Source organism: Aquarana catesbeiana, linkage group LG01, assembly GCF_042186555.1.
Source record: "Aquarana catesbeiana isolate 2022-GZ linkage group LG01, ASM4218655v1, whole genome shotgun sequence".
Classification (NCBI taxonomy): Eukaryota; Metazoa; Chordata; class Amphibia; order Anura; family Ranidae; genus Aquarana; species Aquarana catesbeiana.
The window spans coordinates 545,313,074-545,331,051 of NC_133324.1; the positions used below are offsets into that span (position 1 = coordinate 545,313,074).

Consider the following 17,978-nt stretch of genomic DNA (forward strand, 5'->3'; position numbering starts at 1 on the left):
TGGAGAGTGATGGATGAAGGGCGCGTGATCAGTTGCTCACATCAAAAAGTATAAAATTTATTCAAATGAAAAAGCCAATAAAGGCAAATAAAAGCGATTAAATAATGCCAATACTACGTATCAATACAAACAGGTAACAAAATATAAAAAACATGGAAATTTAAAGATAAAAATGGGTTAAAAGTATCATGAGCCCATATTGAGGCGGGTGTTTAGAGTTTGCTGACGGGTTTCGAGGATAACCTCTTCATCAGAGCCTTTGAGAACCAGGGCGCAGTCTCTATGGGCCAGTAGGCCAAAATCTGTACATCAACATAATGGCACCAACCAGCCATTGCTCACGTTTTTTGGTACCCGACAATGGCAGAGTCTGCCCTCACTGTGCACAAATATTGAATTATGAATATTGAAGAAATTGGATCTCGTCTAATTCACTTTAGCCATGGCTGTGGGGTGGGAGTATAGAGACAATATCCAACTCAACATAGAGGATCGGAGACCAATATGTTAAAAGGTGGCCCGTATGAAGGTCCAATTAACCTGATCAAAAGCTTTCTCTGAGTCCGTGGACAGCAAAGAAGGGGCTGGTTTGATCTTGCTGCGTGGATCAGGTTTACTACCCGAATGGTATTGTCACAAGGCTCTCTGAGAGGTACAAAGCCTGCTGGATCTTTATGGACGAGGCTCGGGATATGTCGGAGCAACCTATTGGCTAGAATTTTGACAAACAGTTTCAAATCAGTGTTCAGGAGTGGTGGATCGTTCCCCTCCTTTGGGATCAGAGAAATATAGGGGTCGCGAGAGCGTCTCAAAGAAGGCCTTATAATAGGCTTTGGTGAGGCCATCCGAGCCAGAGGCCTTTTTTGGTTTTGAGTGAGCCAGAGCGACACTCAATTCCTCAATCGTGATATGCTCTTCCAGCTCCTCTTGTACTGCAAGAGAGCGAGGGTATGACTGCAGGGTTGTTCTACCATCAGAGGGGGAGGCTGCGGGGGGAGCTCCATCTAAGTTGTAGAGGCCCTCATAGAAGGACTTAAATTCCACCGCCATATCAGATGAAGTAGTCAACCTCTGACCTGAGGGGGCCATGATGCTGGAAATGTAAGTTCTCATGCGGGGACCACGCAATGCCCGTGCAAGCATGGTACCCAGTTTGTTTGAGAATTCGTACATTGTGCGATCTGCCCAGGCCAGTTTTTGCTTCATTTTGTAAAATATCAGTGAACGGATTTCCTCGTGAACTCTCAGGAGATCATGATAGGTGGAGCGGGCAAGAGTGGCCTTATGGGAGCATTCGAAATTACGCATCCGGGTAATAAGTTCTTCCCTATGAAGAGACATCTTTTTTTAAGGCGAGCTCCTATTCTGTTCAATGCTTCATTGATGACGACATACTCCTGTGAGGTGGTCGGGAGTTCGGTGCAGATCTCTTGCGATTTGGAGCAGAGACTCATTTGGTCTCCAGGATGGAGGGATCTGGGTCACTGGTCCCAGCTGGAGTGTCATGTGGACCGGGGTGTGGTCAGAGAGAGAGAGATAACATCGATAGAGATTGACACTACTCTAGATAAAAATAAGGGGACTAGGGGAAAAAAGGGGGGACAATGGGGACTTTATCCTAGCACGTCTGAGCGTGACGTTGGGGGTTCACCTCGTTGGCTGGCGGGCTGAGACTCTGTCATCTTAAGTAACCTTAGATCTCCTTGCACCTTGCTTTCTTTATCCCCCTTTATACACCCGTCCTCACTCTACCTGCCTTGCACTATCCCTTCACCTTGTTCGCTTGGTGTTGTGATGGGCTCTCTTTGTTCCTTCACTCCACCGGTCTCCCGGACACTATCTGTCTGTTTTTCCTATGTTCACTTCACTGTCACTTCACCTTGTCCCACACTTGATCTTCCACCTAGTGGTCATCCAACATTACTTGTTTTTTACCTATACGTATTTTATTTTATTTATCTACAGTTACCTTGGGTCAATGCTCTATTTTACACACCATGTTGGAAACCTAGGTGAACTTTTTCACTACCCATTGCTCTACGGCGTCCTGAGCTGCCTCGCCCTGCCGCCTCTTGGTTGCCTCCTCAGCTCCCGTGGGGTTGTTGTGTCCACCCCTGGTTATCTCCTACCATCATGAACTTTCCTATATATGCCCTACTACTATTATACTATATATCTACAGGTAAGAGTGTTAGGACTAGCGGTTTTGCTTCCCCTCTTCCTGTTGTAATTAAATATTATTAATTACTACTTTATACGTTACTCTAGATATTTCCAGATAGCTGCTCCTGATGAGTGGACAAACTTCCACGAAACGCGTCGAGCAATACAACTGAACATTCATAACTTCTTGACATGTCACAACGAATATGTATCTACCATGGGCATTTTAGTGTTTTAGCCATCAGTTGGATTTTAATACAATATGAATTACGTATACACATGTGGGGTGTAATTTTGATGATGCTGCAATCTACCTATGTTACAATGTATAACATGTTACTATGCTATTATTATATGTTCTACTGCCATGTTTTACATACTTTGTACCTTATTTACTGACTATATGCAAGCATCATCTATTGCACCTTGTTTCTCATGTGGTATCAATAAATTTACACTCTTTTACATCTGATGACTCAGCCTGCCCTAGTGATGTGTTTCATATAAAGTCCCCATTGTCCCCCCTTTTTTCCCCTAGTCCCCTTATTTTTCTCAGATATAATTGGATGGAGACCTGTGTACCGGATGGTCATGGTCTCATATAAAGTCCTAACCTATACCTCTTGTTTCAACTACTCTAGATAAGTCTTTGTGCATTATCAAAAGATAATCAAGCCATGAGTAGGTGTGATGGACTGGGGGAAAAAAGGAATAGTCACCGTCCTGTGGATGTAGCAACCACCAGGGGTCTGCCTCCATCCAACGAAGGCGGGAATAGGAAAGATGAGAGGAGCCCCACAAGACATCCAGTAGCGGGTCCATAGCAAAAGGTCTCCCCCCAAAGAGGAGGAAACCCCCTGCGAACTCCAGGAGCTCTGGGAGAAGCCTCTGCAGGAACTGGGGATGGTCCACGTGCGGAAGGTACACGTTCGCAAAGGTGACGGGCACATCAAACACCCTCCCCTTCAGGAGGAGGTAACAACCCTGGGTGTCTGACCGTTGTGCCTCAAAAGTCCAGGGGACCGATTTGGCGAGCAGGATGCTTAACCCCTTAGACTTGAAGATGGGAGACACATTGTGATAGGCCCCATTAGTCAATTTAGGGATATGGTCACCGCGAAAATGCATTTCCTGTAAGAAAGCAAATTGGGTTTTACTTATTCCTCAAATCAGCCAATAACTGGAAGCGTTTCTCGGGCGTATTAAGGCCTTGCACATTGAGGGAGGTGATCTTAAGGAGACCCATTCTGTCCATACACCAGGAGGTGGACCTAGTAGAGTATGTGAGATAATTCCAGTCGACTAATCTCCCCGAGACGAGAGGTAAAGAACAAAAAGGGGGGGGGGTAGGGAAAAATCTGCGAGTAGTGTAGGTAAGCCAAGGACTCTGGCTAAGCACCGGTAGTGCCCAATCAGGAGTCCACCCTATTCGGAGGTGAATGGAATGCTATGAGTCGCCCAGATTGAGCAACTAAACTGCAAAGGAAACAAAATATTAGGAGATGCACGAGTTGAGAACATCGGGAACCACATTATAACTACCGGTAGTAATAGAGCCAGCATGGTTAGAATACAAATAATAGCTGTGTAAGTCAAGCATGGGTAACAAGGTAGGAAGGAGCCATTAACTGAGACCATACTGTGGTGGTGGACCTGGGGGAGCGCCCGTGGCGATGAGACTTCAAGTGGGCAGCAAATGATACAAAACATAGGGAGTGTAATGCCTTTACTCCTCTCCTCAGGGCACCAAGACAGAGGGTCAGAGTGACAAAATGCATGTATCGCATTTGGGGTTAAAGCGCCATACAGGTATCCAACAGTAGTACCAGAAATATGAAATAAACACCGCTGCCCAACAGGCCCCAGCAACAAATGGACAACCTTTGCGACCTGCCAAGGGAGGATTAGAAATCAAAGGGGTGTTCAGAGGTCCCCACTGGTCAGTGCCACGTGGGTTTGGCATACTGACAGTTGGCTCAGACACAGAGAGGCAGAGGTACCTGTGTGTGGAGCCTGTTGTCAGATCCCACATTCCTGATCACCGGTCGCCCCCTCCCCATCACCTAAGACGGATGGGGGAGAGAGGTACAGAGGACACAAACCAAGCCCATCAATTGCAACATGTCAAACTGGGTAGATTGAGCCAGTAGCAGAGGGGGAATATTCCTGAAGGCTCTAGGCCTAGAGTCAGAAGGCCCAGAGTGAAATTGGGGGGGGTTTTGGGTTCAACGGGGAGGTGGCAGTATACTTTGTACTGAGGATGGTATCGTGTCTGTCTGGCCTGAAGTAAAGGGATTTTCGGATCCCCCTGAGGGAATCCACCAAGTCATGAGGATGTGATACCAGCCACCCAGGCTGATGGAAGCGATAAACAAATCCAGTAGTCAGGAATCATGAGATTAAGTGAGCAATTGCAGGTTCATTCTAGTAGAAAAGTAAACATCAGACATGTCGGCAGATCCCAGAGGGTCAAGGCTGAACAGGAGTCTGGACACACGGTTCATTGGGTCTGAGGTAGGAAGGCCGCCGAGGCTCCAGGGGGGGGATCAACCAAGTCAGGTTATACAATGACTTACCAGCTACTTAGACCAGCGGGAGGTTGGTCCTCGGAGGAGGTTTGATGAGATCTAGGGGCCTCACAACTGGGAGCACGGGAGCGGGGGTCTCCTTATCCGTTGTGGACTTGGTAGGGGTGGGCCGAGGGCCTCATGAGTAAGCAGGTAGTCATGCCAATTGGGGATGCTGATGGCATGCTTGTTTAGGAATCTGAACAGCTCTGGGAGTTGGTCAGAGAAGCGAAGATAGAAGTCAGTTCCCTGCTTGCGGACAATTAGATGGAAAGGGTGGCCCCAGCGATAGGTTGCGACTGCTTCCAGAAGAGGTCATATTAGGCCCTGCATTGCCCTTGTTTGCCTGGAAACATCTGAATATATCCGTATAGGGGCTCCATCCAAAGTCAATAGGGCCCTTCGACCAGGCCAGTCGAAGGAGCTCTTCTTCAACAGTGGACCCTAGAGGACGTCCCGCGGAGGGTCCAGGGGAGCAGGGCCTTGTGTGGAGGAGGGAGACACCCTCAGGCCTGGCACTCGGTGCACCCTATCCAGCTCCAGTTCGGTGGTAGGAGGCTTACCCAGAATCTGGTTCAGGGTGGCTACTACTGTGGAACGTAGGTCTGGGCCCATGGTGGCCTCTGGGATGCCACAGAGGCGTAGATTGTTCCTCCTGCTCCTATTTTCCCCATTGTCTAGCCGCAGTTGGACTTTAATAAGATGGTGGCAGAAGGCCTGGTGTTCCAGCTCCATGGTGGTGACGCGGGCCTCTGTATATAGATGTTTCCAGGTCCATCACCCGTTCTTACAACGAGTCTACCTACTGGCGCAAGTCCTGGAGCTCTCTTGTGAGAGCGTTGACAATTTAGGTTTCCATAGCCTGCAGGTCCTGTTTAGTGGGCAGGTCAGCAACCATATCCTGGAGGGCTCCCTCTGAGCGGCCGCCTGCCCTGCCATTTGGCGCAGAGGCATGCTGCGAGTCTGACTGTGGTCCGGGGACAATATAGGGGAGAGCGGACGGTCGGCGAGGGAGGTCAGGTCCCCTGCAGTCCCCGCTGGTGGAGCCTATTTACTGGAGGTGGCGGCGGCGCTCACCGGGGTGACTTGTGGCGGCGCCATCTTGGATGTGGTCGCGGGTGATTAGACAGCGTGCTGGCGGAGAAAGTAGTGGGTAATCTTGGTACCCCTCGACTCCCCTGTGGTCAGCGGGAGTTTGCGATCTTCCGACATATATGCAAGTGGCTCGCCTGTGCAGTTCTCCGGGTGAGTCTTAGTCTCAGCTCGTGCAGAGCTCCAGGAAGGACGTCTTCACGCTGCCATGGATAAGCCACGCCCCCATCTTTAGGACTATTTTAAAGATTTTCAGGACTTTTATGTCTTCACTGTTATAACCTTTGCTTCACCAAGTTATGCCGTGGCACTATTTATTCAATCATTTATTATGAACACTGATTACTACTTGTATACTATGTTTGGATATTCTTTTGGTTATGAAGATTGTTCTAGTTCAATCACACACATCCCTGTAAGGAGCTTGCAGTATTGAAGGCATTGAGTCACTTATGTGCACTTTAGGTTGTGCTGCATTTTGGTTTCATTATTTTTATTGTTAGTGACTGGCTCTATTGTCTGACTGCTCTCCCCTTGACCTAGGACTGTCTGAGCATTTAGCTACTCTTTTCAGTCTGGAATTAGCAATTTCTAACACCTCCATGTCTAGATCTGTAAATTATCGCATCTGGGCTTCTATTGACCAGCCCAAATTTGCAAATTCAGTTACTTCCTCCTCATCCTGCATCTCCTCTTTTGAACCCTTGTTGACAAAATAATTACCCTTAATCAGGCGCTTTCATCTTCCCTTGGCACCTTTGCCCCATTAAAAACTCGAACGGTTTCATTCTGCCGTCCAGCTCCATGGTATAATTCTCACCTATGTTTAATGAAAGCTGTGTTCCGGAGACTGGAGAGAAATTGGCGCCGATCTTACTTGGCTTTGCATTATCAGGCATGGAAAGGCTATTTGTGTGTCTATAAGGGTAAAATTCAGACTGCTAGATCAAACTTTTTCTCCCATGCTTTTGGGGGGAAAAAACCTTTGCAACCCTAGACCATTCTTCTGCACCATTGACAGATTATTAAAACCTCACAGTCCTGCCACACTGCCTGCTTCAACACAACTCTGGAACACATTCCTAGATTTTTTTTTCTCCTCAAAAATTGACAAAATAAGACACCAAATTCTTACCACACCACATGTGTTGTCCACATCACTTCCTGACGCACCTGATTTTACTGGGTCTTCTCTCTACTTGACTCGGCATCTCTAAATAAATTGGTCTCTAATATGAAATCCTCCACCTGCATAATTGACCCTATTCCCACCCATTTATTTAAATCCTATTTTAGTTCTCTATGCCCCATTATTTTCAATATCCTAAGTGACTCTCTTAGCACTGGTTTTGTACCAACATTCCTAAAAACTGCCGCCATCATCCCCGGTACCAAAAAAAAACCCAACATGGCTCTGGACAATTTAAACAATTTTCGCCCAATATCTAACTTACCCTTCAATACCGAGATCCTTGAGCGGGCTGTGCTATGTGTTACACAATCACCTGACTTGAAATAATCTATTTGAACCTCTCCAATCTGGTTTTCGACAACTGCATAGCACAGAAACCGCCTTGGTCAAAGTCACTAACGAACTTCTGTTCGCTTCTGATTCCGGGTCACTAACTATTTTTATTCTACTGGATCTTAGTTCTGCCTTTGAATACTGTAGACCACAATCTTTTACGCTCTTGCCTTTAAACCATATTTGGAGTCTCAGAATTGGCTCTGAAATGGATTAAGTCATATCTCACTGATCGCTGTGACTTTGTTTCTCTTGATGGATTCCAGTCTGAAGTTCCTCAGGGCTCAATCTTGGGTCCCTTTTTATCATTTATATGTTTCTACTTGGCCAACTGCTTAGATTATCACTTCTGTGCTGATGACACTCAGCTATACATCCACACTAAACCAGATTCTACTTTGGCTGCTTGTCTCCTATCTAACTGTATTTGCGATATAAAAACTTGGATGGTCCATAATTTAAACTGTGACAAGGCTGAAGTCATGCTTATTGGCACCCCCCCCCCCCCCCCCCATCAACTACGTAAGGCCAGTCCCAATAGCTTATATATAGATGGCACTGTACTTGAGCTTCAGTCTAAATTGAAAAATCTAGGAGTAATATTTGATGCTAGTTTGACCTTTGAGCCACATGTACAAAATGTCAGAACATCTTTTTTTCCGCTCAAGAAAAATTGCTCAGCTGCGTCTTATGCTATCATACACTGTAGCTGAAAAGCTGATCCATACATTTGTGTTCTTCCTACTTGACTACTGCAATGCTCTACTCGCTGATGTACCTAAATCCACTATAAATCAACTTCAGTATGTTCAAAGTTCTACAGCCAGAATCCTGACTAGGTCTGGTACAAGTGATCATATTACCCCTATCCTGGAGTCCTTGCACTGGCTACCCGTCAGGTTTCGCATAGACTTTAAGATCCCCTTGCTCACCTACAAGGCGCTTCATGGTTTGGCACCCTATTAACACTCTGAACTTTTTTCCACTTACTCCCCCCTCGTAGCCTCCTATCCCCCCTACTCACCTACACTCAATGGGGGACAGAGCCTTCTCCTGCTATGCTCCAAAATGCTGGAATTCACTTCCTAAGAACGTCAGAAAGTCATGTTCTCTAAACTCATTCAAATCAAATCTAAACTTTTTTTTTTTTTTCTATAGAAAAGCTTTTACTTAAAGTGGTGTTCTGACCAAAATTTACTTTTTAAATAAAAATACCCCTATAATACACAAGCTTAATGTATTCTAGTAAAGTTAGTCTGTAAACTAAGGTCTGTTTTATTCGTTTATAGCAGTAGTTTGTTATTTTATAAACTTACAGCAGGCCGTGGCCATCTTAAGTGTGGGCATCTGAAGCCAGACTGTATTTCTTCCTGGATCTCATCCTTGCAGATCTCACACATGCTCAGTGCAGCACAAGCAGTGTAATAGGTTTCAGGTCAGGTTTCCTTAGCAACGGCAGTGTCAGAGGAAGTTGCCGCACCTTCCCAGAAGGCATTGCAAACAGGAAATGATGCGATGGGCCACGGCCAGGGAGGAGGAAGTGAAAAATGAATACAGCAGATATACAGTAGGCGCTGAGAAAAAAAAATTAAAATATCCAATTCGTTTACAGTGCACAGTTTAGTGAGGGATGCTGAAGAGTTGTAAAAGTGGGTGGAACTCCATTTTAATTGTCCCTTTTTTCCTTTGTTATGTTATCCTGTGTTATTTCTTGTGCTTTCCTTGTAAAGCGCTTTGATAATAAATAAAATAAAGTTTATTATTATTATTATTATTATTATATACATCTCTTCTGTCTGTCATGCTCAGAGTGGATTAGATATTTTGTTCCGTAACCATATAGCTGGTTATATATGCACAGCATATAGATATTCAAGAAAAAAGGTTTTTTTTTAACTGTGTGTACATTAATGAGGGAAAAAATGATTTTAGCAAATGGCTGCAATATAACAGAGTGAAAAATTTAAGGGGGTCTGAATACGTGTGTGTGTGTGTGTGTGTGTGTGTGTGTATATATATATATATATATATATATATATATATATATATATTATACACAGCTCGTTTTGCACAGAGCGGCCTTAATGCATAGGATGAATTAAGGTGAGAAAACACAAGGGTTTACCCCCTTTAAGTTCATGGTCACATACAATGTGCATTTTATCACGTGTAAAAAGAGAGAAGGCTATCGGCAAAGGGTTAAATGTTGGGGTCAGTTTAAGATTAGGAGTCATGTTGTGTAGGGCATGGCTTATTCTTTTCTGCAGGAACCCCACAAAAAACAGTACCAATCTGCTTTTATTTCTACTGATACCTCTTGGACAAGTTTAATCTATTTTATTTCGGCTTAAAGAGGAGTTCCACCCAGGGGGTCCAGTAAAAAAAAAAAAAAAAAATTAAAAGTCAGCAGCTACAAATACTGCAGCTGCTGACTTTTAATTGGACACTTGCCTGTCCCTGGGTCCAGCGATGCGGGGGATCGAAGCCCCGCTCGTCTCCCCCTCCGTTCAGCGGCGCCGGCATTGCAACTGTGGGCGCCGGGCTGTGGCTTCACAGCCTGGCACCCACTGCGCATGCGCGAGCTGCGCCGCGCGCCGTTATTGGCCGCTCAGTCACCTGGGACCTGTAATGGGTCCCAGATGAATGACAGGAGGGAGGGAGCAGAGCGGAGCCCTTCCTGCGCCAATGGGGAAGTGATGTCACCAGCCCAGGCACTGGAAGGGGCAGACTACGAGGGACCCCCTAGCAACAGGCATTTAGAGGTAAGTTAAAAAAAAAAAAATATCCAAATGTTTTTTGTTTTTTAGGATTTTTCATGTATTTTTGTTTTTTTGGGTGGAACTCCACTTTAAATTTATTATGACGCTTTTATGCAAATGCATTAAACTAAAGTTTTACTTGCATTACATTTTTTTTTCCTTGTGTCTCTTAGATTATTCACACTGACAGCAACACTGTGCTAGGACAGAATGACACAGGCTTTAGTTGTGATGGTTCCTCTAGCACATTTAGAGTGATGTTTAAAGAACCTGTTGAAATACTTCCAAATGTCAACTACACTGCATGTGCCACATTAAAGGTATGTTTCCTTTTGACTTTCCTAAAAACTTGGTAATCCTTGTTCCAAATACAACAGATTAGCGAAGATTATTTTTCTGTGCCCGTTAACATCCTCTGTGTAATACCTCAGTTTGTTTACCCAGCATCTTGCAGATTTTCAGTGCTGAGCTTTTTTTGACAGAAGTAACAGCTTTCTACTGCAGCTTAAAGTGGAATTAAATCTCCATTAAAGAAAAATAAAAATGAGCCCCCAGGAACCTTTTTAGCCATAATGTGCTAATAATCACAGCCTATTAGCACCTTATGGTAAACTTACCCGGCTAGAGATCACCTCCAGTGCTGTGCTGTCAGCGCTCCCATCAGTCACAGGTGCTGCCTTAGTTTCCTGGTCCTGAATCATTAGCCACTTGGTTGGCCAGGCCATGATGACACTACCATGCATGCACACGGGAGTCACATTATGGCACAGAGTGGTGCCATCAGTGTACGCTGAGCTTTGCATGCTGCAAATTGGTGTACACAATGCTGACAGGCAAGGAGAAAGAGCTCTTCTGTCAAAGTCCTACGTGTCAGCAATTTTTTTTTTTCTATTCGGGGGGGCGGTTTAGGGGGTAATTCCATTTTAACTGGTATGTGAAATACTTCAAAGCCCAAAATAGTGGCAAATGCATCAGCTGTTAGATGGTGTGAAACAAAGTCATATCTAAGTCTTAAAGTGGAACTTTACCCATACCAACTCCATAAAATCCCACATTAATAATTATGCTACCAAAATTAGTGTGTGCTGTAAATTGCCTCCAGCATTGTTACTGTTTCTTCTTGCTGAAGCCCATGAGCAGCAGTCAATTTTTAGGCTGTCAGCAGATCGGCCTCTGCAAACTCAGCACAATGTCGTAAAATCAAGAGCAACTGAGCATGTGCAGAGCAGGGTGAGACAGTGTTATTACTGCAGCCCTCAATTTCCACACAAGGGGGAGGGTGGGGTGGGTGCTGCTGGCAGGCGGGGTTAAATGGGAGCTGTCCTCCCAGCGATCGGCCAGGAACCAAGAGAAGAGGAGAGCCTGCAAATTGATTTTAATTTTGGTTCGGGGTTCCCCTTAATATTCATACCAGACCCAAAGGGCCTGGTAATGGACTGGGGGGAACCCATGCCGTTTTTTCAATGAGTTTTATCTATATTGCCGAGACCCAACATTCATTACAGCCGCGATCAGTATTTAAAGGACTTTTTTTCTTTTAGAAATTTAATTTTAACTTTGCTGTGGTACTGTTCTAAACACGGAAAAACAGCACCACTTTGCAGGCATACTATAGACACCCCCCCGGGCACAATATTTCAAGGAATATTTCCCTTCTTTTGTCTCACTTTTAAGCATTATTAAAATCACTGCTCCAGAAAAAACGGACGTTTTTAAAACTTTTTTTTGCATGGATACATGTCCCCTGGGGCAGGACCCGGGTCCCCAAACAATTTTTATGACAATAACTTGCATATAAGCCTTTAAAATGAGCACTTTTGATTTTTCATGTTCGTGTCCCATAGACTTTAACCACTTGAGGACCGCCTCACGCCGATGTATGTCGTCAAGGCGGCATGGGCAGGCAGAATCACGTACATACACGTGATCTGCCTCCCACGGGTGGGGGGTCCGATCGGACCCCCCCCCCCCGGTGCCCGAGGCGGTCCTCTTTTGTCCCCCGGCGATCGGAGGTGAGGGGGAAGCCATCCGTTTGTGGCCCCCTCGCGATTGCCGCTGGCCAATCAGAACATTCCTTTGCTGCTGTATGCTAAACAGCAGCAAAGGAAATGATGTCATCTCTCCTCGGCTCGGTATTTTCCGTTCCGGCGCCGAGGAGAGAAGACATCAATGTGAGTGCACAAACACTACACCTCACAGTAGAACATGCCAGGCACACAAAACACACCGGATCCCCCCCCCCGATCACCCCCCCGTCACACTGACGCCAAGCAGTTTTTTGTTTTTTGTTTGTTTTTTGTTTTTGTTTTTCTGATTACTGCATGTTGTCAGTTTGTGACAGTTACTGTGGTAGGGCAGTTAGTATTAGCCCCCTTTAGGTCTAGGATACCCCCCTAACCGCCCCCAATAAAGTTTTAACCCCTTGATCACCCCCTGTCGCCAGTGTCGCTAAGCGATCATTTTTCTGATCGCTGTATTAGTGTCGCTGGTGACGCTAGTTAGGGAGGTAAATATTTTAGGTTTGCCGTCAGCATTTTATAGCGTCAGGGAACCCCATATACTATCTAATAAATGTTTTAACCCCTTGATTGCCCCCTAGTTAACCCTTTCACCACTGATCACCGTATAACCGTTACGGGTGACGCTGGTTAGTTCGTTTATTTTTTATAGTGTCAGGGCACCCGCCGTTTATTACCGAATAAAGGTTTAGCCCCCTGATCGCCCGGCGGTGATATGCGTCGCCCCAGGCAGCGTCAGATTAGCGCCAGTACCGCTAACACCCACGCACGCACCGTACACCTCCCTTAGTGGTATAGTATTTGATCGGATCAATATCTGATACGATCAGATCTATACTAGCGTCCCCAGCAGTTTAGGGTTCACAAAAACGCAGTGTTAGCGGAATCAGCCCAGATACCTGCTAGCACCTGCGTTTTGCCCCTCCGCCCGGCCCAGCCCACCCAAGTGCAGTATCGATCGATCACTGTCACTTACAAAACACTAAACGCATAACTGCAGCGTTCGCAGAGTCAGGCCCGATCCCTGCGATCGCTAACAGTGTTTTTGGTAGCGTTTTGGTGAACTGGCAAACACCAGCCCCAAGCAGCGTCAGGTTAGCGCCAGTACCGCTAACACCCACGCACGCAGCATACGCCTCCCTTAGTGGTATAGTATCTGAACGGATCAATATCTGATCCGATCAGATCTATACTAGCATTCCCAGCAGTTTAGGGTTCCCAAAAACGCAGTGTTAGCGGGATCAGCCCAGATACCTGCTAGCACCTGCGTTTTGCCCCTCCGCCCAGCCCAGCCCACCCAAGTGCAGTATCGATCGATCACTGTCACTTACAAAACACTAAACGCATAACTGCAGAGTTCGCAGAGTCAGGCCTGATCCCTGCGATCGCTAACAGTTTTTTTGGCAGCGTTTTTGGTGAACTGGCAAGCACCAGCGGCCTAGTACACCCCGGTCGTAGTCAAACTAGCACTGCAGTAACACCTGGTGACGTGGCGAGTCCCATAAATGCAGTTCAAGCTGGTGAGGTGGCAAGCACAAGTAGTGTCCCGCTGCCACCAAGAAGACAAACACAGGCCCGTCGTGCCCATAATGCCCTTCCTGCTGCATTCGCCAATCCTAATTGGGAACCCACCACTTCTGCAGCGCCCATACTTCCCCCATTCACATCCCCAACCAAATGCAGTCGGCTGCATGAGAGGCATTTTCTTTATGTCCTCCCGAGTACCCCTACCCAGCGAACCCCCCCCAAAAAGATGTTGTGTCTGCAGCAAGCGCGGATATAGGCGTGACACCCGCTATTATTGTCCCTCCTGTCCTGATAATCCTGGTCTTTGCATTGGTGAATGTTTTGAACGCTACCATTCACTAGTTGAGTATTAGCGCAGGGTACAGCATTGCACAGACTAGGCACACTTTCACAGGGTCTCCCAAGATGCCATTGCATTTTGAGAGACCCGAACCTGGAACCGGTTACAGTTATAAAAGTTAGTTACAAAAAAAAGTGTAAAAATATATATATATATATATATATATATATATATATATATATATATATATATATATATATATATATATATAAAATTAAAAAAAAAATAGTTGTCGTTTTATTGTTCTCTCTCCCTATTCTCTCTCTATTGTACTGCTCTTTTTTATTGTACTCTATTCTGCAATGTTTTATTGTTATTATGTTTTATCATGTTTGCTTTTCAGGTATGCAATTTTTTATACTTTACCGTTTACTGTGTTTTATTGTTAACCATTTTTTTGTCTTCAGGTACGCCATTCACGACTTTGAGTGGTTATACCAGAATGATGCCTGCAGGTTTAGGTATCATCTTGGTATCATTCTTTTCAGCCAGCGGTCGGCTTTCATGAAAAAGCAATCCTAGTGGCTAATTAGCCTCTAGTCTGCTTTTACAAGCAGTGGGAGGGAATGCCCCCCCCACCACCACCGTCTTCCGTGTTTTTCTCTGGCTCTCCTGTCTCAACAGGGAACCTGAGAATGCAGCCGGTGATTCAGCCAGCTGACCATAGAGCTGATCAGAGACCAGAGTGGCTCCAAACATCTCTATGGCCTAAGAAACCGGAAGCTACGAGCATTTCATGACTTAGATTTCGCCGGATGTAAACAGCGCCATTGGGAAAGCATTTTATCACACCGATCTTGGTGTGGTCAGATGCTTTGAGGGCAGAGGAGAGATCTTGGGTCTAATAGACCCCAATTTTTAAAGAAAAGAGTACCTGTCACTACCTATTGCTATCATGGGGGATATTTACATTCCCTGAGATAACAATAAAAATGATTAAAAAAAAAAAAATGAAAGGAACAGTTTAAAAATAATATAAAAAAAAAAAAAGCACCCCTGTCCCCCCTGCTCTTGCGCAAAGGCGAACGCAAGCGTCGGTCTGGCGTCAAATGTAAACAGCAATTGCACCATGCATGTGAGGTGTCACCGCGAACGTCAGATTGAGGGCAGTAATTTTAGCAGTAGACCTCCTCTGTAAATCTAAAGTGGTAACCTGTAAAGGCATTTAAAGGCTTTTAAGAATGTATTTAGTTTGTCGCCACTGCACGTTTGTGCGCAATTTTAAAGCATGTCATGTTTGGTATCCATGTACTCGGCCTAAGATCATCTTTTTTATTTCATCAAACATTTGGGCAATATAGTGTGTTTTAGTGCATTAAAATTTAAAGTGTGTTTTTTCCCCAAAAAATGCGTTTGAAAAATCGCTGCGCAAATACTGTGTGAAAAAAAAAAAAATGAAACGCCCACCATTTTAATCTGTAGGGCATTTGCTTTAAAAAAATATATAATGTTTGGGGGTTCAAAGTAATTTTCTTGCAAAAAAATAAAAATGTTTTCATGTAAACAAAGTGTCAGAAAGGGCTTTGTCTTCAAGTGGTTAGAAGAGTGGGTGATGTGTGACATAAGCTTCTAAATGTTGTGCATAAAATGCCAGGACAGTTCAAAACCCCCCCAAATGACCCCATTTTGGAAAGTAGATACCCCAAGCTATTTGCTGAGAGTCATGTCGAGTCCATGGAATATTTTATATTGTGACACAAGTTGCGGGAAAGAGACATATTATCCCCTCCAAGAGCTTGAATACTATTGATGTTAGGGTAACTGGTCTGCAATTCCCAGGGATGTATTTTGGGCCCTTTTTAAATATTGGTCCTACATTGGCTTTTCTCCAATCACTTGGTACTACTCCAGCCAGACTGACAGTTAAAATTAGGAACAATAGTCTGGCAATTACTTGACTGAGTTCCTGAAGATGCAGATGCAAGCCATCTGGTCCCGGTGATTTATTAATGTTGAGTTTCCCAAGTCTAATTTTAATTCTGTCCTCTGTTAATCATGGAGGTGCTTCCTGTAATGTGTCCTAAAGATAAACACTGCAGTTTTGGTTACTGAAGCCCCCCAATTCCCTTGTGAAGACTGAGGAGAAGAATAAATTCACTACCTTTGCCATCTTCCCCATCCTTTGTAACCAGATGTCCTTCCTCATTCTTTATAGGGCCAATATGGCCTGTCCTCCCTTTTTTTTTTTTTTACTGTTACATGCTTAAAGAACTTCTTCGGATTTTTTTTCCCTCCTCCTCTATGTGTCTTTCGTGTTCTATCTTAGCCGCCTTAATTGCACTCTTACTTGCATTTCTTGTTGTATTCTTTATAAATTTTGAATGCTGATGATCCCTCAACCTTGTATTTTTTGAAGGCCTTCTCCTTTGCTTTTTTAAAATTTTCTACAATAAACCTCATTTGCCATGTAGTTGCCAATGCTGTCTGTCCTTCCTTTTTTACTGTTTACATACTTAAAGAATTTCTTGGGATTTTTTTTGCTCCCCCCACGCTATGTGTCTTTCATGTTCTATCTTAGCCGCCCTAATTGCACCCTTACATTTCTTGTTGCATTCTTTATAAAGTTTGAATGCTGATGATCCCTCAACCTTGTATTTTTTGAAGGCCTTCTCTTTTGCTTTTATATGCATTTTTACATTGGAGTTAAGCCATCCGGGACTTTTTGTTTGCTCTTTTAAATTTATTACCCATAGGGTGCATTGGCTAATGCCCTTATTTAATATGCTCTTAAAGCAAACCCATCTCTCCTCTGTGTTCTTTGTTCCTAAGATTTTATCCCAATTCATGCCTTCTAACAAGGTTCGTAGTTTAGGGAAGTTGGCTCTTCTGAAATTCAGTATCTTTGTATTGCCCTTATTTTGCCTTCATTTTTCTCTGAGCCTCATTCGGCAGAAGAGAGACTGCATTTTTTGGACGTTGTCCGGGCAGTCAAGGTTTATTTGTCTAGATCTGCTGAGATCCGAGGATCAGACTCTTGGTAAAAAAAAAAAAAAAAGTACCCAAGAAGGAGCAGGCATCTTCCATTGCCAATTGTGTTCGTCAATTGGTTATTTAGGTCTATGGTCTGAAACGTAAAGCTCCTCCCTCTAGGGTGAGAGCTCATTCTACCAGGGGTGTAGGAACCTCCTGGGCTTTTTGCTATCGGGTATCTGTGGCTCAGATTTGTGAGGTTGCTACCTGGTCTTCAGTGCATACGTTCACAAAATTTTATCAAATCGATGTTCGAGCAGCTGAGGATTGGGCTCTCGGCCGCAGTGTACTGCGGGCTGCCTTATAAGGTCTTATGGCTATTGTTTGGCAGGGTGTCTCCCTCCCCTCAAGGCTATTGCTCTGGGACGTCCCAGTAGGTAATGAATATTAGCCTAACTCTGTGTCCCATGATGTATGAAAAAGAAAATAGGATTTTTTTCGTTATACTTACCTGTAAAATCCTTTTCTTTGAGTACATCATGGGACACAGAGGTCCCTTCCCTCTTTTTTGAGGCTTCAGTGCTTGCTATAAAACTGAAGTACTTCCTGTATGGAAGGGGTTATATATGGGATCACTTCCTGTCTAAAGACTTTTGGTCTTCCAGTGTCCATTCACCTGGAGATGAAGTATAACCCAGTAGGTAATGAAATATTAGCCTAACTCTCTGTCCCATCCAAAGAAAAAGATTTTACGGGTAAGTATGACAAAAAAAATCCTATTGTCCTGCTTAGCTTTGTATCCTCCCCAAACACTAAGATTAAGCTATTTATGCCAACCTCTATATAATTTATGAATAAATTAAAGAATTGATCCCAGGATAGAGTCCTGGGGCACCCCAATTACCACTCCAGACCAATCTGAGTACTTGCTATCACCACTCTTTGTACAACCCCCTGTAACCAGTTTTCTTTACAGGTTCATACCCTATGGTCTATGCCAACAGAACTCAATTTGTAACTGAAGCATTTATAGGGAACTGTTTTTTTAATGCTTTTGCAAAATCTCTAGGTATACCA

At 44.5% G+C, this 17,978-nt stretch overlaps 1 protein-coding gene across 4 annotated transcripts in view; it reads left to right on the forward strand.

Annotated features, from left to right (window-relative positions):
* The window catches only part of BTBD2 (BTB domain containing 2), a 239,590-nt gene that overhangs the window by 201,754 nt on the left and 19,858 nt on the right, over window positions 1-17,978 (forward strand). For all 4 annotated transcript variants that reach the window (XM_073595242.1, XM_073595225.1, XM_073595219.1 and 1 more), the window contains one exon: window positions 10,280-10,426. In XM_073595242.1, coding sequence (XP_073451343.1) covers window positions 10,280-10,426 — 147 coding nt within the window. The remainder of the gene's footprint in view (window positions 1-10,279; window positions 10,427-17,978) is intronic.